At 36.7% G+C, this 26,938-nt stretch overlaps 1 protein-coding gene across 2 annotated transcripts in view; it reads left to right on the forward strand.

The window, feature by feature from the left end:
• The window catches only part of KIF20B (kinesin family member 20B), a 31,648-nt gene extending 7,262 nt beyond the window's left edge, over positions 1-24,386 (forward strand). Inside the window, exons 10-33 of one of the 2 annotated variants that reach the window (XM_059851584.1) lie at positions 430-501; positions 936-1,082; positions 1,519-1,681; positions 2,662-2,916; positions 3,679-3,818; positions 4,421-4,571; positions 5,499-5,724; positions 6,301-6,362; positions 6,552-6,671; positions 8,272-8,437; positions 11,479-12,676; positions 13,996-14,134; positions 14,407-14,529; positions 14,990-15,050; positions 15,681-15,806; positions 16,066-16,202; positions 17,158-17,313; positions 18,188-18,364; positions 18,919-19,083; positions 19,760-19,963; positions 20,344-20,421; positions 21,164-21,311; positions 22,698-22,840; positions 24,150-24,386. In XM_059851584.1, the coding sequence (XP_059707567.1) occupies positions 430-501; positions 936-1,082; positions 1,519-1,681; positions 2,662-2,916; positions 3,679-3,818; positions 4,421-4,571; positions 5,499-5,724; positions 6,301-6,362; positions 6,552-6,671; positions 8,272-8,437; positions 11,479-12,676; positions 13,996-14,134; positions 14,407-14,529; positions 14,990-15,050; positions 15,681-15,806; positions 16,066-16,202; positions 17,158-17,313; positions 18,188-18,364; positions 18,919-19,083; positions 19,760-19,963; positions 20,344-20,421; positions 21,164-21,311; positions 22,698-22,840; positions 24,150-24,227 (4,435 nt within the window). In that variant the 3' untranslated portion in view covers positions 24,228-24,386. The remainder of the gene's footprint in view (positions 1-429; positions 502-935; positions 1,083-1,518; positions 1,682-2,661; positions 2,917-3,678; positions 3,819-4,420; positions 4,572-5,498; positions 5,725-6,300; positions 6,363-6,551; positions 6,672-8,271; positions 8,438-11,478; positions 12,677-13,995; positions 14,135-14,406; positions 14,530-14,989; positions 15,051-15,680; positions 15,807-16,065; positions 16,203-17,157; positions 17,314-18,187; positions 18,365-18,918; positions 19,084-19,759; positions 19,964-20,343; positions 20,422-21,163; positions 21,312-22,697; positions 22,841-24,149) is intronic. The other variant, XM_059851585.1, reaches the window with a different exon arrangement.
• Positions 24,387-26,938: the final 2,552 nt, after the last annotated feature.

The raw sequence follows: 26,938 nt of genomic DNA on the forward strand, positions 1-26,938 counted from the left end.
AAACATTTTGAATAGCACTGGGCATAGGATGATGGGTGGGAGGAAGGAGAAACTAAAACATGGCTTATGGTTTCTAGAAAGGGAAGAGGCTTTAACAAGGTCTAGATTTCTAAGTTCAGGTTTGGTGTCCTTTAGCAGTGTGTGGCACAATGGCTTAAGCCAGAGGGGATTCAGTTCTTCAGTAGGGTGAATGTGTACTAAAGCTCACACTATTTTATCAAATATTATACAAAAGCACTTATCTAAATATCTGAGGAAAAGTCAAAATACATGCTGCATAAACATATCTTTAAAAGTTTGTATCTGTGTGTGCTTAGATGTATTGACAGATCAAACAACATTTTGAACAAATGTTGTGAAAGCTAAAAATACTTTGTAAGTATTGATCTACTTTATCACTTCTCTGCTGATTTCAATTTCTCCTTTTAGTCACAGCATATTCACAGTTAAACTACTGAAAATTGAAGATTCAGGAATACCAAGGGTGACCCGAGTCAATGAGTAAGTTCAGTCTGTCTCTTGTGATGCAGTTGTCAATTACCTTCCATGTTGGTGGCTTGGTACTACACCCAGTGCTCTCTGGCAGAGATTCCTGCATGTATGGTGGCTCCCCACTGCCACCCTCATGCAGTACTTGGCCCTCTCCCTCAAGCCATCAGGTGTCAGTGCTGTTGTCTTGTCACCTCTGCTCAGCACAAGGTTCTGCCAAACTTTTTTACTCCTGAACTCGTGCAAGTCCCCAGAAGGAAGAGGATGAAGAGGTGGTTGGTGGGGTGGAAAGGAAGCACGTTGGGCAAATATTTAGCAGAAAGCAGTGGGAAATTTTTTTAGGGAAGCCAACTTGAGAAGGATGAGGAAAAGTGATCATTTTTAAAAGCGGACAATTAGTGCACCTTTTAAGGTAAATACAGTGAATTTTCCTTGTCTGCTTTCAGATTGTCATTGTGTGATCTTGCTGGTTCTGAAAGATATACCAAGACCCGCAATGAGGGTGACAGATTGAAGGAGAGTGGAAATATAAATACCTCTCTCCTGACTCTGGGCAAGTGTATTAATGCACTCAAGAACTGTCAGCAGTCAAAGTAAGTCCTTTCATAAATTGCCTACTGATTGTGGTTTTTAGGTATTGCCTGCATTGTTTAAAAGCTATTGTTTAAAGTATACAATAGTAACACTTAAATTTTTGGTAAAAATTTTATGGATTTCTCATGTCTATACTGTAGTCTTGTTGATGTACAAAAGTTATCTTTAAACTTGTCTTGTTTTGATTTTTAATTAAATCACTTAAGTTATAACATCCTTTAAATGTGCTATCATAAATGTTAGTGATTTTACTTACTTGTTCTGAGCTTAGCCTATCAAACTTTGAAATAAATATAAATTTAAAATTTATATTTAAAACACCTTTGTCACTAGTGCCATAGTAAGAATGAAACTTTCACGTCTTCAGGCTGGATAGTTCTTACACTGACTGGAATTTACTCAATTTCTGATCACCTGTTCTTTTGCCTTTTGAAGGTTGCAGCAGCACATACCCTTTCGGGAAAGTAAGTTAACTCATTTCCTTCAAGGATTTTTCAGTGGAAAGGGGAAGGTGTACATGATAGTAAACATCAGCAAATGTGCATCAGCATACGAGGAAACACTCAATGTGCTGAAATTTTCAGCCATTGCACAAAAAGTAAGTGTGTTGTAGTCTATCTTGTTGATCAGTGACTTTGATTTGCTTTAAAGAGCAGGTTCTCTCCCTTTTAGGAATATAAATTTAGTTATTAGATTTGTCTTGTACTGTAGTTATATTTCCTATTACACTGGATTGAGCTTTATCTCCTACAGCTTTTAAAAAGACTTTATTGGGACTTTTTTTTCCCTTTGGAGTGTGGGGGGGTGGAAGCATCTACTGAGAATTTGTAACTCCTATGAAACATCCAGCCTAATAAGAAACTTATTTGGAAGAATTTTCCTGAGATCTGGGTAAATTTCTCCTGCAGATAGAACATGCTCTCACTTCTATCTACTACTCTCTATACTACTACTATCTTAACTTGGAATATTGCTCATCTGAAATGATGAACTGATAAAACAGATTGAGCACCAAAGAGTGTGAAAGGTCATCTTTATGTTCACAGAGGCTTCAGTGGGAAGGTGGAAGCAGAGTCAGTAGGAATAAGTGCAGTGATGTAACTTTGGCAAAGTTGGAAAGTAAGTGTATAGGATCAGTGCTGTAGCTTTAATGGAAGCCATGGAAAAGTTTTGTTAACAGTTAAGTCCATACCTTTGGAATTTGGGCAGGTTAAGTACAATACCAGAAGAAGCAGAATGTAGTGGTTATAGAGCTGTGAAAGAATGAGTTTCCAGTTGCATTACACAAACACCATCCCACAAAATCTCTAAGTACAGGAAATGGACAATCTGTTGCTGCCTCTTTTAGGTTATCCAGTTAGTGAGACTTGGTGTTCCTAGGACCCAAAGAAGGGTTAGGCTATAATGTGACAACTTTGTACTCTAGCTGGAAACTGATCTAAATAGTGACTCTGAACAGAGGATAGATAAGCTGGGAGAGTGCTCAGGAGACCTTTAGGAGAGCGCAGCAGGTCTTCACAGTGCCAATGGAGCTTTAAAAAATACCAATAACTTTTCATTCTTGATTTTTCTGGGTAGGTTTTAGTTATGGACACATCTATTCTTCCCCAAGATCAGTCATTTAGCCAGAAACTGGCAGGAGAATCATCACTGCTTAATGTCACTAGAATGCCAATCCCAAGGAAAAGAGCTACTATCCTATGGGACAGAACCTTGGAAGATGTGTTTGAAGATGATGATGATGAGATGGAGGAACAGCCCAGTATGTCAAGAGAAGAAGCAATACAGGAAAATAAAGGAAATGAAGTTGTTATTGCAAAAGAAAAATATATGGTATGTGCCAGGGCTACTTTAAGAATAATTATAGCATGGAGCCTTGAAGCAATGGGTTCTTCTGGTTTCCTCCATCTCACTTTTTTTTTTTTCTCTTCTTCCGTCATTACCTTATTCTACCTAAATCCAGTGTTTGGAGCTACAAGTGGGATTACTTGGTGCTTATTGTGGGAAAAATATGAAATGTGTCAAAGTGCAAACTGAGCAGTAAGAATTGCAGATAGGGCTTTCTCTTCCTTTGGTATCCTGTGGTCAATACATAGAACATATTACCTATTTTTGAGCAACACAAGATTGTTCCTTTGTTCCTTTGTTATTTTATACACAAGAAAACTCTGGACACTGTTCTTTAAGAAACAGCAATTTTAGTCACTTGTTGGGAAGACAAGGAGCAGAAGAACAAAGGACTAGAGACCATTTTGTAGAGGTTTCATTAATACCCAGAAAGGGGCATCTGGAAAAAGAAGGCCAAATTCTGTGGATCTTAAATCTATCTTTAAAGATAACATGAAGAATTTTTGTTATAAACTTGTTGCTTTTTTGGCAATACTCACTCTGTGCTAACCTAAATTGCTGTGTTAGTACCAAACAGGTAGTGCAATCTACTCATAAATCCTTCTGTTTGTTAATAAGCTAATAAAAGAACCGGAAAAACTATTCCCAGCTGCAGAGTAAAGTGTGGTAGTGTTTGAGGAATGGGGAAAATCTCACTTGTGGTAAAGTATTTCTTTATGAAAAGCACAATGCTACTTGTAATTCTAGATGCTGGTGAATCTGGTAGAAGAGCTGAGGAACAGACTTATTACTGAAAAGAAAAATAAGCTCCTGCTGGAAATAAAAATTCGTGAAGAAGTGGTACAAGAATTTACAGATTATTTTGCTCAAAGGGAAATAAATTTCAAGTAAGCTGGCTTTAAGTGGTTTTAAAGTTACTTGTTAAGAAAGTAAAAGTAAATTTACTTATTTCATAAATCTCTTTGTTGTAAGAGACCACAATCTTCTGCTAGATCTGATCTTCTACTGCATCAGTTAATGTGTTGGTTTCTTTTTGGATTATGAGCTCAGGAAAAATGCTCTTTAGAAAAGGCTTTGATTTTTTCTGTGGGATGGGTAGGAATGTGTTTATGTGAAATTAAGTAATGTTTTTTCTCTGTAGAACTCTTTCTAAAGGAAGAGCTGCTTTGGTAAGTTGTAGAAAGAGTGGCATTTGCAAATTTTTGGTTCCTTTTTGTTTTGGTGATACTCCAAACATTGCTGTCTCAAGCAGCTTAGAAAAAATGCTTTTTGTTTAGTGCTATCCATAATCTGTGTATTTGTAGCCCTCCTATTCTTCTGGTGTATGTGAAAAATACTTCTGGTTTAGGGTAGCAGCATTGTTTTGTGTATTTTGTTGTGTCAAAATAAAGAAGAAAGCATCTTTGTTCGTAGGCAACCATGCTACTAACTTTTTAGCCCCTCTCATTGCTAGCTTTTAGCTGACTTTGGTTTTTTTTCTCTACTCTAGTAAGTGCCTTTCTAATGAACGAGAGCAGCTTGAAGAAAATGCTGAAAAACGCCTGGAAATCTTCAAGGAACTTGTAAATAGTTGTACTAAAAATGCAGATGAAAAATGTGAATTGCAAGATCGGCCTTGCAGTGAGCCAGCTGGACCTCTGGTATTTTTATCTGTCTGCCCCAAATGTCCCTTTTACTAACTACCTGTTATGGTCATGGTATTTCTCAAGAAATACCAGGGATGGTTTCAAAGAAGTGCACACAATGTGACTGTGTCCTCAGCAAGATAAATTTATCTTACTTAACAGATGAGGCTGATGAGGTTCCTGGGATTCAGGAATTTTTGGGGTTTTCTGCTTTTCTCCAGCACGAAAGTGACAATTGTTCTATACAAAGAAATTGGGAGAAAAATTTTTGTGCTATAAAATCCATTGCATTTAGTGCCTATTTAAAATCTGAGTCTGACTTTAGGTCCCACATACGGACTGTGCTGGAGTAGTCGCAGACTTCTCTCTTAGGGCAGTAGTAGCTACAACTGAAGCAATGAGAATTGTTCATCCACTTAAGCCATATCTAGACCCTTAACTTGAGTCCGTCTCTTGAGAGCTTGGAATCCTTTTAAAAAAGAGAGGCAAGATGTAAAGCCAGTCTTTTGGGTATAACTTATTATGATAAACTACCACAGACTTATTTGACCTCACAACCTTTTCCTGTCATATGGAAATTTCAGATGTATGCCTTCTAAAACTGTTTGCTTGCTTTGTTCATTCAATAGTCTCATTGGTTTAAAATATGCTAACTTATATAGTAAATTTGGAGGGGATGTTTTTGTGCAGATACAAGGGGAAATGTAATGGTGGGTAATTAAATGCTACAAAAATCAAGTAGCTCTAGCTTAATACTGGAAACTGGTGTGTGAAGGTAGACAAACTGGTAATCAGTGCATATGAATCCACAAGATGGTTTTGAAGTCAGAATTATAATTGTACTTATATATTAGAATTCCTAACAATATTCCATATTTTCTGTAGAAATAATGGCTTTTGTATAAATATTTGTCATTTCTAAATGAATCTAAATTTTTTCAGAATGAAGAAAACAGCACAGGCACTGATGCCTACATTGATTTCGGGGGTGTTATTGATTCTCTGCAAAATGATATCACTGATATCAAAAATCAGGCAGAAGCAGCACACCAGTACATTGTGTCCTTAGAGGACCCACAGGAAACAATAGGTTGTCTTGAAAAACAGCTGGCAAAAATAACTGCTGAATTACTTGAGACCAAGGAAGAGCTGGAAAAGAAAACCAAAGGTAAGCTGGGTCTAAGTGCGATATGAAAGATACAAAAATAGACAGACATTACTAAGTAATGTAAAATAGGAATAATAATCTCACTGAATGGGATTGTGTAACCAAATCATATGTATAATGGTGGTAATCCATTTTTGTGTATGTTCAGGTTAAACAATTCTATAGGCCTTGCTTATTTCATTTTTAAGATGAAACTTAAAATTGTTATTTGCAGACTTAAGAATTGTGGGATAAAACATTAAAGCTATTAATTTCCTTCCTGTATTGTCATCCCTGTATTTCACGCTCTGCTGATGCAGGGTATTCAGGCATCATGTGGAACTTCAGAGGAAAAACTAGCAGCACCTCATAATGATCTCAGCAGAGATCTTGTGATGTGATCTGTATTTTGAATGGGTTGCAAGTCTCAATTGTCCAGTTCAGAAAATGTAAACAACTTTTGAAATGCCCTAGTAGAAATCAACTCGAAAATAAATGTTTTCAAAAACTACTGAAGTACCAGAAGACACAAGGACATGGATTACTGAGTAACCAGTGATGGCTGGTTATGTTATGCAGACTTTCTTCCTGTTGCAGGTTTTGAAACACAAAGGATTAAATTGGATGAGTCTGCTGAGCAACTTAAAGAAGCAACTGAGGTAACTTTCTCAAAAAACACTTGTGCAAAATTGTTTGCTTTAATACAAAATTCATATTACTTAAAATGCTATTAGACTATGCTTCTAGCCCTTTTTTAATATCAAGTTTAACTGATAGTTTAACTGATCTTGCTTCTAAAAAGCGTGATAGAGTTCAATTTAATGCTGAACTTTTTTTTCTTTTTCAAGAAAATGAATATGCAGAATGAAAGGATTCAAGAACTGATTGACATTGTGAAGCAAAAAGATGAAATGATTATGAAACTACAAGGTCAGATAACCCGTTCAGAAGAAACCATAAAAGACTATGTAAGTCTTAGACATCTTAATTGTATTGATACAAAAAAATCTTATTATGTGTTTATAATGGACTTGACTTTGCAAAATTGACATTTTCTTTAAATAATTGCTATTTACTTCAAATGATAGCAGGTCAGTTGACATTGAAACTAAAGCCACAGCAAAATGTTAGCAGGGGTGTGTTTAAATAATGAGACTTTCAGAAGTACTGATCTGAATTTATTAAGGGAGAACTCTAGATGAGACTCTGAAGAGCCATTAAAAAAAATAAAAAGACCTCAAACTGTGAGGACTTAAAACAGTGAGAGTAGAGGAAGTGCATCACTGTCTGAATAAAAGAGGAAGAAAATGAGGTTTTGGTACAACAAAAGGTCAATTTAAGTTAGAATATAAGAATTTTAAAAAAGACAATAATTATGTAAATTAGGAAGAAAATAATTAGTGTGTTCCACCCACCCCCAACATGCTTGCACACTTTCAAGGGAAGAGTGTTAATGTGAATGTTTTGAGCAGAGTTTGAATTAAGAAGGCATGACATAGGTATCTCTGGTTTTGATATGATTAATAAAACTTGAAATTGTATGGAATAAAACTTGAAATTGCAAGGTCTAATATCTGCTGAATGCTGGAAGCTGGCTTGGCTAAATGTATAAAGGTTAAAAAACAAAATCAAAACACAGTAAGAGGTGTTTTTTTTTGGATTTTTTTATTTGAGCCTGATGTCCAGTAACCTGAAGTAGTTTTGAGAACATTTTAAGTAAAACTTAGCACTCTGATCCACTTCTCTTACCCTGTAAACTCAAAGTTTTGGCCATACTTTATCTTGTGTTCTGTCTCTGCCTCACAGCTGCTTAACTCATCAATAGTTGGAATGCTCCAAGAGTGAGTGGAGTGTGATGACTTACTATTACTGCTCCTTCCAAGAATAAGGTTTTAACTGTCCAGTGGTTCCAGGATACTGTGTGGCATGAAATTTTAAACATTGCCACAAACCTCAAGTCTACAGTCTATTGTCTTTTTTTAATGAAGTAGTTATAGATGAATAATTGGTCCTTGACAATCACACGGCTTGCCACTTGTCATCTTGCAAGAAACCAACCTTTTTTCTTAGTGAAATAGATATCTGAAGTTTGTATTGCAGAACTGACTAGGCTTTCCAACTGAATCAAATGTGTCATGACAAAAATGATTTTTGGCTTTGCTGAAGGCTGTAAAAGCTCTCAACTCTACCAACCATGATCAGAAAGTGATGAATTTGTAGAACAGACTGTGTGCCCTTTTAACAAATTGGAAATTTCATCAACTCTTTTGACACTGGAAATAATTTACCATCCAAAAACTAAGTCCTCTTAATGAAAGTCATGTGTTTTGTAGTTCTGTAGCCTCTTGCTCTGATTCCTGTACAATGCCAAGTGCTGTGTTTCTTGTTATCTGAAGTTGAAGAAGCTCTTGGTTCAACTAACTGATCTGTCAGTGACTTTTCCTCTGACAACCCCTATGCACCTTACCCATAAAGGTTTTGTAAAAATATTTGTATAGAAAAAGCTACTAAGCCTTTTAAGTGTTCAATTTGTACAACTTCAAAGCAATTGATCCTATTTTAACACAGGAGAACACTTTGGCTACCAGTAAGAAGAAATTAGCAGAAAAGAACTCCAACAAAGTGATTGAAAGCAGCCAGTTCAAGGATTGTGAGGAAACTGTATTGGAAGTGGGAAGAAAACGTTGCTTGGAAAATAAGCCTACTGCAGAAGAAGAGCCACCTACAAAGAAAGGTACCATTTCTACCATCACTCAACAGGGGGTCTTCAAAAAAAGCTTGGTTACTATTCCAGAACAGAAGAAAAAAGCTGGGAAGTGTAAACAATATACTTTGAGGAGGAGATCTGCTATGTTACACTGTAAAAGGAAGTAACTGTTTTCTAAATGTAATCCCTTTTGCAGAGGGCTGGCCCTATATCGTTTACTCCCAAATGATTTAAATAAAATTTTAGTTTTTAGACTCTTTCCTTTCTGCTGCTTTTTCTTATCTGTGTATGTACCTGCATACCCAGCTGTAGTTCGTAGGCAATTTCTTAACAGCTGTAGTACTAAATTTTCTATTGCTGGACTTCTGAGAAAGTAGCATCTACTGCTCAAGTGTTTGAAAATTTCCTAAGCAACCATCAAAGGTGTCAATGACTTACTGATTGTTCAGTCATACAGTATGTGCTGTGAACCTTGACCTTTTGTTCTGTGTGTGTACTGTGAACGCGCCAGCTCTGCTCAAGGTGACAGTGCTGGCAAAGGAGAGCAATTAATTTTACTCCCATTCAAGTGGAAAGCTTAAGTCCACAAATGGTGTATTTTGTACAGCTCTCATGCTCACACTTTCAGTCTTTTTGCTGTTCTTGCTTTATCTGTGAGCTTATCAGGTGAATAAAATCTGTTAATAGGTGAGACTGAGCTATATGGGACTTGTGCAAAATGGTATTTGTAAGAGCTCTGTGCCTCTAATTTGACTTCAGGACCCAGCTTAGCTTTAATTTCTTGTAGAGGTATGGAAAGCATACGCAGAAGGAAGGTGAGAGGCCTTTTCTTTCTGTTGAAGGAGAATTAGCAAATTCACATGATCACAGACAAACGAGGATACAGTGAATAAACTGAATATTTGACTATCAGTCATTGCATTGTGCAGTTAAAGAACAAGGCAGCACTCAGTGTTATAGATCAGTTTTAAGTTTATGGTGCAAAGAGTTCTAGTAAATGGGGTAACATTAGGCTGGCATCCAGGCACTAGTGTGGAGCTCCCCAGAGCTCTATAATGAGCCCATTTCTCTTCAACTTCTTCATGAATAACTTTGCAGGACACAAAACTATTCTATGTTTGCCAATGATAGCTGTTGACTCTTTCAAAGGGTGGAATGCCCTGCAGAGAGATCTAAACAAATTACAGAGCTGGGCAATACCAACCCCATGAAGTTAATAAAGACAAGTGCCTGACCCTGCACCTGGGACAGGAAACCCTGGCTCTAAGTACACACTGGGGAGTGACAGGCTGGAGAGCAATGCTGCTCTTGGTGGTCCTTGAGGGTCCCTTTGAACTAAGGATCCTCTATGATTCCAGTAAAAAAGCACTTCATGAAGAAAATATTGAACTTCTGATGTTTGCTGCCCTAGAAGATGGGAGAGGCATAGGTATTCAAATTCTCAGATTGCAGACATAGGTAGATAAGCTAACAGCCAACAGGTACATCTATGAATACTGGAAGACTTAAGCAGGGTTGTATTGTCTCGATTCTTCAATGTCAAGAAAGGTCTATGAAAATGGCTGGGCCTGCTAGTAATAGCAAAAGGAGGTAAAAATATTAGGCTAGGTCAGCTGAGGCCGTGTCATCCAGTAGGGCATTTCTGGTTTTGTACAACTTCCAGTGTCATTTCAAACCAAGACTAGGGACTTTGACAAACCCTGTGTTAAGGTATCTCAACACCTCTTGCTTTTAGTGAAGCTTGCAAAAGTCCAGTCCAGGGAGAGGAATATGTTCTATTTTGTCTGATAAGTTTTCTTAGGACTACACAACTGGGCTTTCAGACCATTTCCAAATACAAAGTTTTTAATCTTGTAGGATTTAAAAATATGACCTTATGTGCTTTAAGGCTCTTGCTGTGGTTGAGCTAGCAGAAGCCCTTGATGTATCTTATAATAGGAAAACTATGGACAAGCAGGAGGAGTGTCTTGTTGACTTTCAAAAACCAAAACACTATTGCTAATGCTTCAGAAACACTGTTTGTTAGTGACTCAAATTGACTGTACAACTTGTTGGATCTATACTGAGGATGTTTCCATGCAGTACACCTGTGCTTAATGGTCCAGTGTGAGACTGCCAAACTCTACCTTACCATAGGTGCAGTACTCACGAGAATCCACAGTATCTCCCTGCAGTACATAGCTGACATAATCTAATCCTTAGAGATAGTCAGGCTTGATTTAATAGTAAAATATAGTATGCATGTTACTACAGAAACACAATTGGATTCTAAAACACTTGTGTGAAGTACAGCTGGAGTCAGTTTTGAAGGTGAAGAAATACATGCGATTTTAGTTAAAATGGCTCATTTTACTTTAGGAAAAGAGTCTTAAGTTAATAAAACATGGAAATTTTGGGTTGGAATGACATGTTGTAAATCTTTCTTGGGGAACTTTACTTGTAACATATTACGTGTGGACATAATTATATCCTTTTATCTAGTTTGGAAATGTATTGAGTACAGAAGAGAGGAAGGTTCCAGACACAAAGAAAAAAACCCAAAACTTGTGCTGGACTCTTAGCTTTGTTTTAAAAGTAAAGTGATATAGAGCACACATAAAACTTCTCAGAAAGGTGTATGACAGCACTGTCCCCTAAATGGAGGATGGCTAATTGCTGGCTCTATTTCAAGGGATTGTTGAATCAGTGGAGGTGGAAACTGGTTATCTCTGTGAATATTACCTAGCTTGTAGGTGTTGCAAATACTAGTGAAATTAGCAGGATTTTTTTTTTTGCTAGTGGGGCAGAATAGAAGGTTGGAATAGAACTGTAGCAAGGTTTTTTTTTTTTAAGTCTTCTGTACAAATCTTTCTGCAAATTATGCCTAGAAGCCCAAGAGGCATTTTAATGCATATAAAATGTCTTAGAGGTTCTAACAACTTCAGGACTCTAAAATGCTATGAAAGTGTGGCTTTCAGGTGCAGTTTGGAAAATTACAGTTTGGTGTTGCTAGTGACTTGTTGATTTTAATTAACCTGAGCTGTATGGGGATTTATTTGTTCTTGTTGTTGTTTTGGTTTTGTTTCTAGGAGATAAGAGAGAGAGTTGGGCAAACTACTGTCTTGATCAAAAGAGAACTAATAATTCTGAGGCCTACATGGAAATACTAGCATTAAAGGAAAGAACTGAAACCTTGGAAGGTCAGATAGCTGTGCTTGAAGAGCAATGCCAAAGAGAAAAAAATGAAAAAGAAGAGTTAAATCAGCAGATAGCAAACTTGCATCTGAAACTTTCTGCTTCTGAAGAAAAGGCTTCTGGCTTAAGTGGAGAACTTCAACAATGTCAAGCTGAATATCAGGAGACTGTTTCTGAATTGGACAAACAGAAAACTATAAATAAGGAACAAGAAGAAAAGATTATTCAACTAAATAATGAAGTAATGGATGCTAAACAAAATATAAATGACAAAGTGTCACAAATTAAAACAATGCAGTCCCAGGTAGATGAATTGTATAAATATCACTCAGAATCTTATGCTGTGGATATTGATTTAGTTAATGTGAAGAATTCCTTAGACCCTCAAAAAGATGAACTGGCGACAGCTCAAATGAGTCCTCTATCCATGCCATTCCAAACTGCTTCTAGAGCAGATCTGAGACAGGAGAGCTCCTTTCACCACAGCATTGAAAGCATTTGGGAAGAATGCAAAATTATGTTTAAGGCTTCCTCACAAAAAAGTCATCAGATTCAGCAACTACGTCAGCAAGTTGAAGACTTAGAGAAGAGACTTCATGATAGTGACAATTACAATAATGAACTAAAAATAAAATTAAATGAGATTACAAATCAAGAGCATCAGTCTGTAAAGGAAAAAGATCTTATGAATCAGTTACAAGAGCAAATCCAGAAGAAAACCCAGGATTTTGAAAAACAGGCTGCAGAAAATCAGAGAGTAATTGCACAGTTTCAGGAGAAAGTTGCCAGCTATGAGGGAGAAATAAGAGATCTTAAATGCCTGTTAGAAGCTTCTAGGACTAAAGATGAGAGGATGAAAGAGTTAGAAGAAGAACTAAAAGAAAAAGAATCTACTATTTTAAATCTAGAAAGTAATACAGTAGCTTTGCAAGAGAAATGCACCAGTGTAGACAAAAAACTGAAAGAACTCAGTGATCGAGAAGCAAATTTGAAGGATGAAGTTGTGCAGTTGATGAACAGTCTGGAAACCATGAAACACATTCTTCAGGAAAAGGAGAAAAATGAGCGTGAGCAAATACAGTCTATAGAGCTGTAAGTAAATAATGCGATTTCCCCTGACCCTTGACAAATAAAGTTAAAGCTCCCTTATATGAACACCATATAAAGGACATACCTTATATGACATACCACATTTGCATGTTTATAAACTTGATTAACCAAACTGCTTCTTTGAGAAATTTCTATACACTGCTCAGATTTTACATTTGCATATTCTGCAGTCTGTTTTCCTCACCTGTTTGTATATTATTTCAAAAATATACATCTAAATCATGTGGAACTATTGTACAGGGAAATAGGAGCATACAATAAAATTATTTATTTGGGGATTTCTAATAATTTTGTTGCAGACCCTTTCTGAAAGAAATTGCAGAGTGCAATATTATATCCTGTAACTTGTATAAAAGTAGGGCATGTTTTCTTTGGAAAGGACTGAAGGTGAAAGGAAGAAAGGGGAGGGGGGAAAAGCCTAGGGGCTAAACATGATTTTGATAACAGCTATTCTAGGTGAAAGTATACTGTAAGACTTTATGGAATAATGGTGGTAGAGGGTAGAACTTTGCTCAGCACCCTCTACTTTTTAAACCTGTAAGAAACAGGAGACTTTGTACATCTGAAAGATTCTATTTGCTATATGGGAAGAAAATTGCAATTATGTGAAGATAGCTGTAAGATGCTATGTAGTCCTTCACCCAACTATGGTTTCTTTAGTGCTGTCTCTGTGGGTACTGCACATACTCTGAAGTACAGTTTAGCAGGAAGGTCTGATGGTCCCCAACCCTGTGCTGGTGAAGCTTTGGAAGGATTTCTTTTTGTGAGGCCTTGTATTGTATGGTCATTTATAGGACCTGAAAAACCTTCCTTTAGTTAGTTTAAAAGTCCAGGATGTCTTACTGGAAACCCCTTGAAATAAACATGATCCCTGAAAAATAAACCTATCAAACTTATTCTGTATTTTGCAGAACTTGTGATAGCAGGATTTACTGTAGTGTTACTGGGTTTTTTTTCCACTTTTCATTCATCTTTATACTTAAAAGAACTGGGAGGTAGTGATCAACTTTAAACTTGCTTGCTTTTAACCTTGGGCTTTTCTAATTTATAAGGTCACCTAATGATAAAAATGATTGCTCTACTGTGCTTAAGATAATATTTTTAAAAATTGAGTGTTCAGAAGTGAATCTGAGCAGTTTGTTACTTCAGGCTCATATAGTAAGACATTGAAATCCAAATGTAAAATTCTAAAGCTTTTCATTGATCTGATAGAGCTGAGATTCTATTTGCTTAGCTCAGCAAAGAGCCTGAGCTAACATGTAAGACTCATGTTATTTGTGTCTCTTAATTTCTAACCCAAGGCTACGTAAAGATCTTTCTGAAAGCTCTGCTCTTGTACAAAGTTTGAAAAAAGATTTGCAGAGGAAAGAGGAAGAATACACAGATTTGAAAGAGAAATTTTCTGATGCCAAGAAACAAATTCAGCAAGTACAAAAAGAGGTTAGTAACCACAGGCAAAATGTTTCTTCTGCATGTTGGGCTTCTGTTATTAAAATATCTTTTCAAAAACCTCAATCTATGGATGTTAAAAGAGATTCATAATAAAGCTATTTTGAGTGATACATTTCGAGTATCTTCCCTTGTGCACTACCAGCCCCTGAAATTTAATGAAGGTGCTTGCAAAAATTTAAGTAGTTGATTATCTACATAACTTACAGAGATTGTAAAAGGCTTATGAATAAATGTAAGTTTTGCTTGCTCTCTTGTTGTAGGTGTGTACAATGCAAACTCAGGAGAAATCCCTGAGGAAACAAGTTAGTGAACTTGAGAAAATGAAAAAGCAGTTTAGTGACGAATTAGAGTTCAAACAGCGCACAATCTTGCAACTTAAAAAGGTATTTTTTAAATAAAATTTTACTTGCTCTTAATTTTTTTAAACTAATCTACTAATGAGACAAGTTTTTGAAGCAACCAGAGAAAGCTTACAAAAGCTGGAGTAAAAATAGGAGTTGCCAGCTGAAATGAGTTTTAACAGATGAATGAAAAATGTTTAAAGAAATTCTCATGCAGGACCTATTTAAAACAATTTGACAATTAGTCTAGTTGATAAATACTTAATGCCTGCAGAGTTTCTGATTAGTGACACTTAGATATGTTAGTAGTAATGTTTATTTTTAAACAGCTGGAATACTACTTTATACTATATAAAGAACTTATTCATTGTGACTGTATGTCTTAAATGCCTTATTTATTATTTATTAAATTCAAAATGAAAAGCTGTTAGTTTCTAGCACATATATTTGTTTCTTTCAGCATGTTCTAATTTCTTTAATTTGCTTTCAATGTGATATTTAGGAACAGTTGGACAAAGAAAAGCTGGAAGAAATCTCCAAACAGTATGAGAAAACACATAAAGGTCAGAATGAACTATAATTCTTCAATTTTTTTTTGTGTGTTTACAATGACAACATAATGAGTGATCACGTCAATAACAAATTTGAAAAGTCTTGTATATTTATATTTTAGAGTACTGAGGCACTCCAACCTGGGCATTAAAATCTCACAGTCAGAAAGTAATTTTTGAGTTGTTACTAGATATATTTGTAAGCAAATAAACAGTCTTGGATTAAGAAACATAAGCAGAGAAAATATTACTCTTCATTTAGTCAATACTGGGTTTTACCTGGTTTTATCTTACATTTTAGCAAAAGCATGAAACCAGCACACTATTGTGCATGGTAGCACAGAGTTTCTGCAGATTTGATAAATATTTGAGAGTTGAACAATAGGTCATTTGGTCAAATGGTCATAGCCATACAAGCCATGTTTTGGTGGTTTAACACCAAAACACACATCTAAGTTAAACTGGTGAGAATAGAATCACTTTAGTTTTTGGGATCTGGAAAGTTCAGTATAGGTGTTCTATTTCCTTGTAATAGAGCTTTTGATCTCAGGGAGTGGAGAAATTACTTGTAACTAAGGCAGTGTGGGTGAATGGTGGGAACTAGGAGGAGGCTCATTTGTAAATCAACTTTCAAATTTTCAGATCTGTGTGCAAAGGAAAAAATAATTGAAGATATGCGGATGACATTAGAGGAACAAGAACAGACTCAGACTGAACAAGATAAAGTGCTTGAAGCCAAATTAGAAGAGACCAACAGATTGCTTTTGGGTAATCTCTCCATGGAGAGGGAACAGGGAAGGGAAATGGTTTTGAATGCGTATTGTGATAGCTGCTTTACATTTCTGGTTTTACTTATCAATTGCTATTTAGGTGTTACTTTTACATAACAAATAGCAATTTCCTAACAGCCTCTGTTGTCTGTGATCATAGCTGATAAATCCAAGCAACTTTAGTAAAAGGATGGGAACATGTTCACATACATGTTTAAAATAATACATTATGTAAACTCATTTTGTGCTCTTCCTAGAGCTGGAAGCCTGGAAGCAGAAATATAGAGAGCTGAATAACCAGTGCAATAGTGACTGGCAGCAAAAGATGAGCAACAATGAGGAGAAAACCATAAATGAAGATGAGGAATTAATAAAGCTGCAAAAAGAACTGAAGGTAAAACATAATGATATAATTCATACTTAAATCTAAGGCTATAACACCCATTTAAGGAGTGTAAGTTTTTTTTGTGCCACTGTCTTCAAGAGGCTAGGGCATGATATGGCACGTTGTTACACTGGTAAAGGAAACCTCCTTTGAAGCATCTTTTCCATACAGCATCACTGTTGGCCCATAACAGAGTGCACCCTGCCCTCTGTTATGCTGCTGCTATGCACAGGGCTTCTGTAGCTGCCTTCCCCTTACAGCTGTCTAAATCCAACCCCTGATATCAGTTCCAGGGATCTTTCCTGTCAGTTGCTAAATCAAACTCTCTCTCAAGATCTTGTGCTTGCTGCATGGCCTGTAAGGCTGAGGCCTTTCCTCTAACTCTCCTTGGATTAGAAAGTATACTTATTTTCTGAGCAACTTTAGAGGTGCTTCCTGTCTTATGTGGTAAAATGTCTGACAAGAGGTTTGATTGTGGTAGAAAAGGAGACGAAGTTGCTGTGGATTGAAGTGACATTCTTAGGTACATGCTGTCTCTGCCTACCATTCAAACTGTACTGCATTGTTTCCCTTTCGGTCTTGAAGCAGAGATTTCGTTTTCTAACGTGTCCTTTAAGGCAGCATAAAAGCTTGGGGATTTGTAAGGTAGAAGTGTCTGTTTACCATTACTTTTGACATATGTGTCTGTGATTTGACCCAGAATTCTTTGAGGGAAAAAATTCTCTTCCGTGAAGATGTGCCAGTCTGAATAAGAAATGCTGAAAATTGAGAATTTTTTCCAATACAGAAGAACAAGTATTGTACAATGAGTATAATACTTGTACCTGGGAGTATGCTAGAGAAAAACTGTGCTATTGTTTCTGTTATGTTTTTGAAATTATACCATACAATAGTATTCTGAATTTTAAGTCTTTTTTTTTTTCTCTCTCTACTTACGGTTTTATTTCTGGCTTAATCAAATTAGGAAAATGAGGCGAAGTATCAAACTGATAGGAAAAAGTGGCTTGAGGAAAAAATGGGACTCATAAATCAAGTAAAAGAAGCTGAGAACCATCGCAACAGGGAAATGAGAAAGTTTGTGGAGGATAGAGAACATCATGTAAAGCAACAAGCAGAAATTGTAAGTGACTGTGTCTCAGGAGTGTCCTGTAGTGTCTTTTGTACAGAGTAAATCACACAGCAAGTGTTGAACAGTGGGGGCACTTGAGAGTAGCTGGCCTTTGTCAGTTCCCTTAGTTTCTCACAGGACAAAGCCTAGATGAGATGTTCGCAATATGAAAAAGGAAGAATAGGAGGCTCATAAAATGAAAAATCTTAACACATAATGGAAGTTAACATGCCTGTTTCTTCCTATTGCATCACATTATGAAGTCTTCAAAGTTCATATTGTGTGTAAAACACCAATAAACACCCCACACTTAAATGAATTGCTCCTTAAAAGCTTAGAAAGCTTACTTTGGAAAATACTTAGTGTGCTGTGGTAGTATGTGCTAGCACTGGGGAGACTGATAGTTACCAAGGCACCTTATTTGTTCACTGGACTGCAGCAAGGTTGTAGTTTTTTAATCAGATAAAAATATATGAACTTCTGCAATCTAAAACTACATTTGCATCTAGAAGTAGTTAGCAATGGCTTTGTGGACCTGCAATCAGTACAGGAGGATTTTAGGAGATTACAAGTAATTTTACTTTATCTGTGACTTTTCTTGACTGAGAATTGTAATTAATAAAATCTTCAAGTGAGCAAACAGGAGCTCTGGTTCTCAAAAAAATTTCACAAAGAGTATAAATACATATGTTCTAGTTGAAGCATGGCTTACTTTTGCTTATTTGTACTGAAACTAGTTCTGTGTTAGCTTTATAAGATCTGCATAGGCTCTTAAGTTTACTGAAGCTGTAAAATAGTATTTACTGTGCAAAACAGAAGTAGCAGAGGAGTTCAGATACTGTGTAGAAGTGGTGTTCTATTCTAACCTACTTTTTTTAATATTTAGGAAAGACTTGCTGCACAGCTCATAGAGAAGGACAGCAATCTTCAAAAGTGGCGTGAGGAAAGAGATGAACTAGTAGAAGCTTTGGAAGTACAGCTCAAGACTTTGGCTTCTAGTACCATAGAAAAAGATAAAGAAATAGAAAGGCTGAAGCAGGCTGCAGTAACGGCTTCAGAAAAGGTCAGTTTTCTCTTTTTTCTGTGTGAATTTTTGAGAGTTTTTGTTACCCATTGATTCTGCAAAATATTACAGTTGCTCTTTGCATTCTGGCTCTATTTTTGGTTCTTAAACACTATCATATTGAAACCATTGCAGCTAATTTAAAAAGAAAAGCTTTACGTTTGTTTCCAACTGAATTTGTAATGGTAATTGGAGTTGGAAAATATTTAGTAGTTCAAGTAAACACTCTTGTGAATTTGGACTGGATATCTGAAACTCTCCCATTTTTTGTCTTTTTCACAGCACCAAGAACTTCACAAGCAAATGGGAGGTGAACTTAGAATTCTAAAAAAACATAGTAAAATTAAAAGTTTTGTTATGTTTCCTCAGATTCTTACAAGGCTTTTCTTCACTTTACATAAAGGCATTAAATATTTGGTTTTGTATTGGATACCTGACTGGTTTAGCCTGTAGTTATAAAACTGTCATGACCAAGTAATCATAATGATGCTCGTGATATATTACTTTCTCTTGACAGTCCTGAAATCTGTGGCAATTTTTGCTATGTTTATTAGGATAAGGAAACTGACATAGAAGATCTAAAAAGACAGCTGGCAGACAAAGATGACCTTATAAAGGAAATGAAACAGCAGATAACCCATGAAAATCCTCAGTCTTTGGCAGAAGTACCTTTACCTGAAGAAGGACAAGATAAAATTGATCAGTCTGTAAACAAAGAGGTATGTTTGTTTATGTATTAATGATTGGTTAATAATCCTGTTGGTTTTTTCAGTATATATTTCTGTATATAGTTCTGAAATTTCCTGGGAATGCAGTGCTGCTGGGATTCTGGGTGGGATTCCCTCTCAGAATCCAAGCAGAGCCTGTTGGAGAACTGCCTTCTGGCTTTCTGTGAGCTTTTATCATTTTCTTTTTTTAAGAGGAAGGAGGTTTCATCTTCAGGGTGAACCAATGTAAGAAGGAACAGCTGGAATTCTCTAGAAGGGAGAGAAAGCTCCTTAAAGATAAGCTACAGAAATATTATACTTTTCTCACAAAAGCTGCTATTACTGCTTAGTTCCTAAGGAGCAGCAGAATTAAGATGGAGACAATCACTAAGGTCCTCTGCCCATGAGGAAAAAATACTGGGAAACAAAGTATCAGGCTGAGGAAAATTCTGTGATCATAGATACGAAAAAGTTCAAAATTTAACCAAAAAGATTTTAGATAATAAGGCTTAAACTTTGCTGTAGTTGGTTTCCTCACTTCTCTTGTAAGTGTTCTGAAAGCTAATAGCTGGAAAATAGAACACCTACTTTGCAATCCACTGGGAGGCAGGGGGTGATATGTGTTATATAGTATTTAACTCATAGTTAGTTTAAATCTTGTTTTCATACATTTTCCACATACCTGCAGGACCATTCTGAAATTGTCCTTGATTCTACTGAAGTGTCCACAGAGGATGGAAAAATGAGTCGGTTCCCAGAACCCGAGATGGAAATCCAGTTCACACCTTTGCAACCCCATAAGATGGAGGTGAAGCACCAGGGCAGCACCTCACCGGTTACAGTTAGGATGCTCAAGCCAAGAAGGAAAAGGAAGAGTGTAGAGATGAATGAGGTGTGAACTTGACCAACTGACAAAATCTGTTGTGCAGCTCTTCGGTTTATTACTCTGATCATTTATTAAAACTCTAACTTCTTATTTTCTGCTGAGATCCCAGGGATGTACATAGGGTATTACTTAAACCCCGTGTCTCCCAAGTGCTGGATCTCTGGCCTGTGTTGAATAAGGTCATAGACTTCAACTGATCCAGACTCTGTCTCCTTGTGCCTGATTTGCACTTTCTCTTTACCTTTTACATTTCTCTCTCCCAGATTGTGCCATTTCTTGCTGTCTCCAGCTCTGATCTGTGAGATTACAGATTAGTTCTATAAAATAGTTTCTCTGTGTTTAGGCAGTCATTGGTATCAATTATAATTTCTTTTTATTTTCTTCAGGATTTTGTGAAGAGCGAGAACAAGAGAAATGCAAAACCTGCTGTGGCTGACTCACCTTCTACAAGCAACAAAAAAATGGTTTGCTTTGTTCCATTTTTGAAGTCAGTTTAGCCTTTTCTGTAGAGGTAGACTTGTGAAAAGAGCAAATATTCTTATGCCAAAGTATCTTATTCTTATTGATGTATTTCAGCAGCTTTCTTCAACATTTGTGCTTTCTACTAAACTCTATAAGCCAAAGGGTCTGTATTTGCCAAGAAAGTATAGTGTCCCAGCTGCAGTGTGCAGTGATTCAAAGGGGAAGGATGTTGCATGTTAAGTAGTTAAAAAGACTAGTTTGAGCATGTTATTAAAGTGTGATGTTATAGGCAATGCCTTTGAAGTAAAACTAAAGTTTATCCACATATATGGCAACTCTAAAAAGAGTATTTTAGGCCATAGTAGTAGCCTGGGCAGGTTCAGAGGATGAGAGATTTGCCTCATCAGATTCTTTTATTTATAATTAATACAATATAATTATAATTAGCTTGCCTAGTAAAATTCTCTACAAGTTTTAGTCTGCCTTTAAAAAGAGAAAACTCCTCTGTTTCATGTATGACTCATGCTCTTAAGTATGTTCTGTGAAACTTTGGCCATTTTCTTCTGGGTGTAAAATGAGGTTGTCTGCATCACTTGCTGTAGTGATATCATTACTAAATTGAACAAATGTGCCAGTAGCAAAGCTCAGTGTGTCAGCTTGAAAATAATATTGAAGTAAAATGAAATGAAACTTGAGGATTAAGTCAATTTTCAGGTTAAACAATGATCCTATATTTCTGTACAGATGGCTACTGCACAATCTCGTAGAAAAGAATACTCCTTAAGAAGGCAAGAATCTACTCTAAATAAAAAGTCATCTAAGAAGAAAGATGGGACACTACAGAAAATTGGTGATTTTTTCCAGAGTTCTCCTACTATTATTCACTCTAAAGGTTTGTACAGTATAAATAAGGTTTATTTCCAATTCTCTGGCTGCTGTACAATGATAGAGAAGAAAGGATTGTCTTGGTTGTGAGGACCACATAATTCTAAAACTTAGGTTAAGTGTGAAATATAAACCAGGTGGAATGAAAGATGCAGTGTGAAATGTGTGCATATTTATCATCAAATCAATGATAACTTTAGGCCCAAAATGCTGGAGTTACTCTGTACTTATTTAAATGTAAAGGCAGTTTTAGAGACTTGCCCAGCTGCTGTGAAAAAAATCAATGATTGAATCCAAACTCCAGATCTTACCTTGTTCTTTAAGCAATCCCTTGTTGCTGTGGAAATTTTGTTGATGTTTTTGATGTATGTTAATTTTATGAAATCTGAAAGCCAGTGACTCATGAAAATATTTGGAAGACTTCATTAAACTGAATATAGAAGAGTTAATGGATTTTAAGTTTAGGTGTAGCCTTGGGAACATGAATTGCTTGGACTTTCTGTTGAAGGATATGTTTTTACTCTTTCCTATAGTAAGAATGATCTCTAGGTCACTGTGCTTTTAAAAAAAAATTGAAATTAGCAGGGGCCACAAGATATCACCAGTGTTTAATTCTAGAATACACTATTATTTATTTAAAAGTAAGTTGGTCATTTTTTAACGTGGACAGTTAAAATAAACTCCTGCACCAACGTGAAAGCTTGTCCTGCTACAGAGTAAATCTTAAATTTAAATCTTAAATTTAAATCTTAACTTAAATCTTAAATCTGACATAATACAGTCTGGATAATAACTTTGTGAATTTTTTTTAAATTTCTGTTTGTCATATTGGTACCAGGAGCATAGTATTTATTATTATCAATGGAAGCCAAACTCAGACTACTAAAAATTTCATCCTTAATTTGAATACTCAATTGGAGCAAATGAGTTCTGTTTTGTAACCTTTATTACCATGTCATGTATGGTTTCCCTCTTTTTATAGCAGTATTTAATATTTCTTATTTTTCTTATTTTTTCTAGTACATATGCTCCTCTCTTTATAGAGCTGGTACTTCTTTGATTAAACTATAAAAAGGTATAGAAGAAATTGACTGTACACTGTGCTTGTGTCAGCACAAAAGTTAAGCCTGTTGTTCAACTTAGTAGTCTTTAAGTGAGATCTGAATCCTAATTGATTTTTAATGTGCTATTTAAATGTGTCCTTTAAGCTTTTGCACCTGAAGCCACAGAAAATTACTTCCAGCTATAGAACACTGGTAGTCAAATACCAGTTCTGAATTTTTATACTTGAACTTTGGTCTACACTGGTTTTAATTTTTAAACTGTTTTAATAAAGCCTACTTTATTCATTAATTCTGAGGCTCACAAAACCATGATAAATTTTTTCTTCTAGCAAAGAAGCTTATTGAGACAATAAGCTCTCCCAAGTCTACAGAACAAGAAAATGTCAAAGAAAATGAGCTCAAGCCAAAACGAGCTAAGAGAAAGCTGTATACAACTGACATTTCTTGCCCTCTGGATATCCCTAGTTCTTCAGTAAGTGATTAAGATTCCTGTTTTCCCCACTGTAGTGTTTTCCTGTAATCTTAAATTAACTATTAGGGGAAAAAGTTAAATCTGAAGGTCTAGTCAAGTTGCAGAAGGTTTGAAAATACCAATTTATGTATTTTTTTCTACCTAACCATTCCTTTTGGTCTTTTCTTTCTGCTGTTTTACTATTTATTTTCTGTTTTCTCACCTGTCTTTCTTTGACTGCTGACTGATGATATAGGTGATACAGCAATCATAGAGATACCTGTGAATTCAGATGTGAAGGTATCTTGTAGTGTGTGCAGGATGACTTTTTCTCTGCTGCTGCAGCGAAGTCTTAATTTGTTTTTCCAGTAGTTGCAGTTCATCTAAGTATGTAATAAAAGAGATATATGTATTATTATATATGTGTGTGTATATATATATATATAAATAAGTAACATAGAGGGAAAATAGAAATAGAGACCAGGAAGACATCCACAGATTTGGAATGACATGACTGAAACACGGTAGAGGTCTGTGCATGTACAATTAACTTCACAGGTGAGCACCGAAGGTATATTTCAATTCCATTTATGCCCATGTGGTATTTGGGCATAATAGCACAGTCTAAATAGTCTTCTGGATGTGTTTTAATTTTGTGGCTCTGTCTAAACCAGTCTAAGAATCTTGAAGGCCAGAGTTTGATGTATTGTTTCAGAAATCCAGCTTTATGGTTTAGACAGTAACTGTAGTGCTGAGCATTCTTCTGCTCTGGAGGTACATCTCTTCGTTGTGTTCCATCCTTTCTTCCCTATGCTATGGTAGGGAAGAAAGGATGGAACATGGTAAGCATTCATCCTGAATTGAATGAATGGATGCAGCAGAACCAACAGTGCTGTCCATAGGAGGGAGAAGCTTGAAGTGAAAGAAAAGGTGCGAGACTGAATCCTGGGGAAGTCAGAGAAAGCTAGAGAAATTTAGAGAAATTTAAACTTAAATTTTTAAGCTTTCTGGACACTTCCTGTATCAGAAAATTAATATTAATCCAGCATCACTGGGTTAACTCCACAAAACAATATTCCCAAGGGCTGCATCCACACATTTTTTTGAACACTTCCAGAAATGGTGTTTACACCACTTCCCTGGCCAGCCTTTTCTACTGACTGACCGCTCTCTCAGTGAATGGGTAAATTTCACCAGAGTGACTCAGGCAAAACTCCGGAAACAAATTCTGGGAAAAACTGTTCTGTTGTGAGCACACAAGTCTAAAAGGTGAATTTCATTTGTCTCTGAAGAAATGATGAATAACAATCCTTTAATCCATCTTTTTCAGATTCTTGTAGAACAAAAAGAGAAAGAAAGTGATCATCTAATCATCAAGCGACGGCTGCGATCAAGAACAGCAAAATAACCTTGCAAAAGTGTGTTTATATTTCTTAGCTAGGGCTTATTCCCATTGTATTATTCCAGCTTGTTCTATGTAGGAAGCAATAGATGTAGTCATGCTTTAAAATCTGTATATAGTTGTATAGAATTGTTCTGACTCCATTAAAATTATGAAGTTCAAAAACCCTTGTGTGTGAAACTTTTTTTGTTTACTTGAAACAGTGTCTTTGGAAGTGTTCATAACTTACCATGCAGTAAGAGCTATGCATGTGTGGAATGGTGCAAATTGCTTTTTTTAAGGCAGCCTATCTACCTTGACTTTGGAAAAAAATGAGTACACATTGATACTTGTATATCCTTAAATTCTTCTAAAATATTGAAAAAATTGCTTGCCTCAATTTCAGCTCCTTTTTTGTGAACGTTTTTTTCCATCCTTACGGCACTCCAGTTACAGACCAAGTGAAGGCTTCTGGAGCAGAATATTTTGGGATGATCGTTCAGTCATAGGACAGCTTTCCGTAGATAATGCAGGTGTTTGAACACGGTTGAAACCTGATTGGTGCTGTGGGCGAGGAAACTCAAATGCTTTACCCAGAGGCGGCCGCGGGGTCGGTGCGGGCGCGCCGAGGAGCGGCCCCCGGGAGGTGGCGCCGGGACCCCGCGCACGGACAGCGCCGCAGGGACGGGCTGCGGGCTGGCTTTGCTTTGCGTTAACCCCCTCTGGTCCCATTCAGCCCAGCTTTGCTAAAGGAGCTTCAGAGCGGCGCCTTGCAGGCCTGTATTCTCTTAGCCAAGTCCTCGCCCTGCAGATCTTTTTCCCTGCTCCTGCCTGCAGCCATCGGCACAGAGGGCCGGGCACCGGGGCTTTTGGTCAATATCCCTTAAACAGCTCCTGCTCTGCCGACTGTCGTGCCTCAAAGCAGCACCAGAAATGATTGCACGGGCTCTGTGCAAAACACCAAACATTAATCCTCCCTTCAGCGACCTTTAATGCTTTGGCTGTAGTCAGATGAGCCAGTTAAAAGGTTCTTGACTGGCAACATGCCCCTGTGCAATCTCCTACAGATTCAATTTCTTAAAGAATAGAAGCATGGAAGTAAGCTGACATGAGTGAGTTACTTGAGAGTGTTTGACAGGAGCTTTAAAAGCAGCTGCAAATAGAATACAGTTTTATTTTCTGAAGAAAAGAGAATCATGGTTGCTGTACAAATTAGTTTTTCCTTGCTTGTAGATATCGAGGTTTGTGTTCTAAGGAAAAAGGATTGGTGAAAAAAAAAGAAGTTATAAATTTATATTTTAAAACCTCATTAAGTTTAACTGCTTGGTGTTAATCAGATACTTCTGCATGCAGGTGCCAATGTGGAAGTTAGTACTGATCTCAAGAGGGATCATAGAATCATGTTCCCAGGAGAGAGAGGCAGCTACTACACAAGTACTAAAGCAAGGAATTTATAGAAGTAGGTGCATTTGAAATTAGCCGTACTGGAGGGTTTTTTAACCTGGTCCATGTATAACAGTTACAAAATAACACTGTTTGAACTTTGTGAGAAACAGATTTCAGAAGTTTGAATACAGTAAGAGGATGCATCAGTGTTTTATTCCACTGTGAAAAGTGTGTGCTGCATCTATTACTTTATTTTGATTTGGGTTTCAGGACAGCGCTGAAAAGGGAGGGAAAAAAATACTAACATGGGAGGCAAAAGTACCTAGAAAAAATAATCTGATCAGAAAAAAGCTGCTCTCTCCTTCCAGAGTTAATGAGAGCTGGATAAATGCTTCCAGGAGACAGCAGTGTGACCCAGGACCAGATTGCAAAATCAAACACTGCAACTTGAAGTGATCACAAGGCCATTGAAACTGACTCTGATTAACTGCACTCTGTGAATTACTTAAGCTGATTTTTCCATTCCAAAAATCTGCAAGTTACTGACTATGTGACATTGAAGGCAGGGGCATAATAGTGAACAATCTAGAACAAGACATGCTAGTTGGGTTTCACCTATATCTAATATTTATATATGAATATATCACAGAAGAGCTTTTTATTTTTGTAACCACATTTTCATCATGAGAACAGCCTAATTACTCTTTTCCACTCTGTAACAGCTCTCCTCCCCCCAGTAGTGTATTTACTCATGCTCTGCTGCTACAAAATTGACCTTTCAAAAAGGTCAGTGTTTGGTGATTATCAGACTTATTTATGTGCATTTTCATAAAGCATAACTGGTAGGGAAGATAAGTTCCTTCAATTAAAAGAGTAATTGAACATTGAACACAGCAGTTTTATCAGACACCCTGTGACACTTAACTGCTGTGACAATAGGGTATCATCCAAAGTTATTGGCAATTTTGTGAGACACCCGTGTTCAGTGAGTTCCACCAAGGCTGACTCTTTGTGAGGTGATGAGAGCAAGAGACATCATCATTACACAAATTCATTTCAGCCCTGCTCTTTGGGTAGCAGGAGTTCCTAGCAAACAAGAGTACTGGCTCCTCTCTCTCTCCAGCCCTCTGGGCTGCTGCAGTGTTCTCTGCCAGAGCCAGGCTGTGGGCATTGCAAAGCAGTTGGCTAAGGATCAGCTAAACTGGCTGGCTTGTCATTTCTACAAAGTCTCTGAGCTCTCTATTGCCCTATGATAAGCGGAATAAAATTACCCCCATTTATTCCCAGATGCATCAGCCTTTTAACATTTAACATGATGTTACTTTTCAGGTTTTGATAAATTATTTAGACCA

Source organism: Haemorhous mexicanus, chromosome 7 (assembly GCF_027477595.1).
Source record: "Haemorhous mexicanus isolate bHaeMex1 chromosome 7, bHaeMex1.pri, whole genome shotgun sequence".
Taxonomy (NCBI): Eukaryota; Metazoa; Chordata; class Aves; order Passeriformes; family Fringillidae; genus Haemorhous; species Haemorhous mexicanus.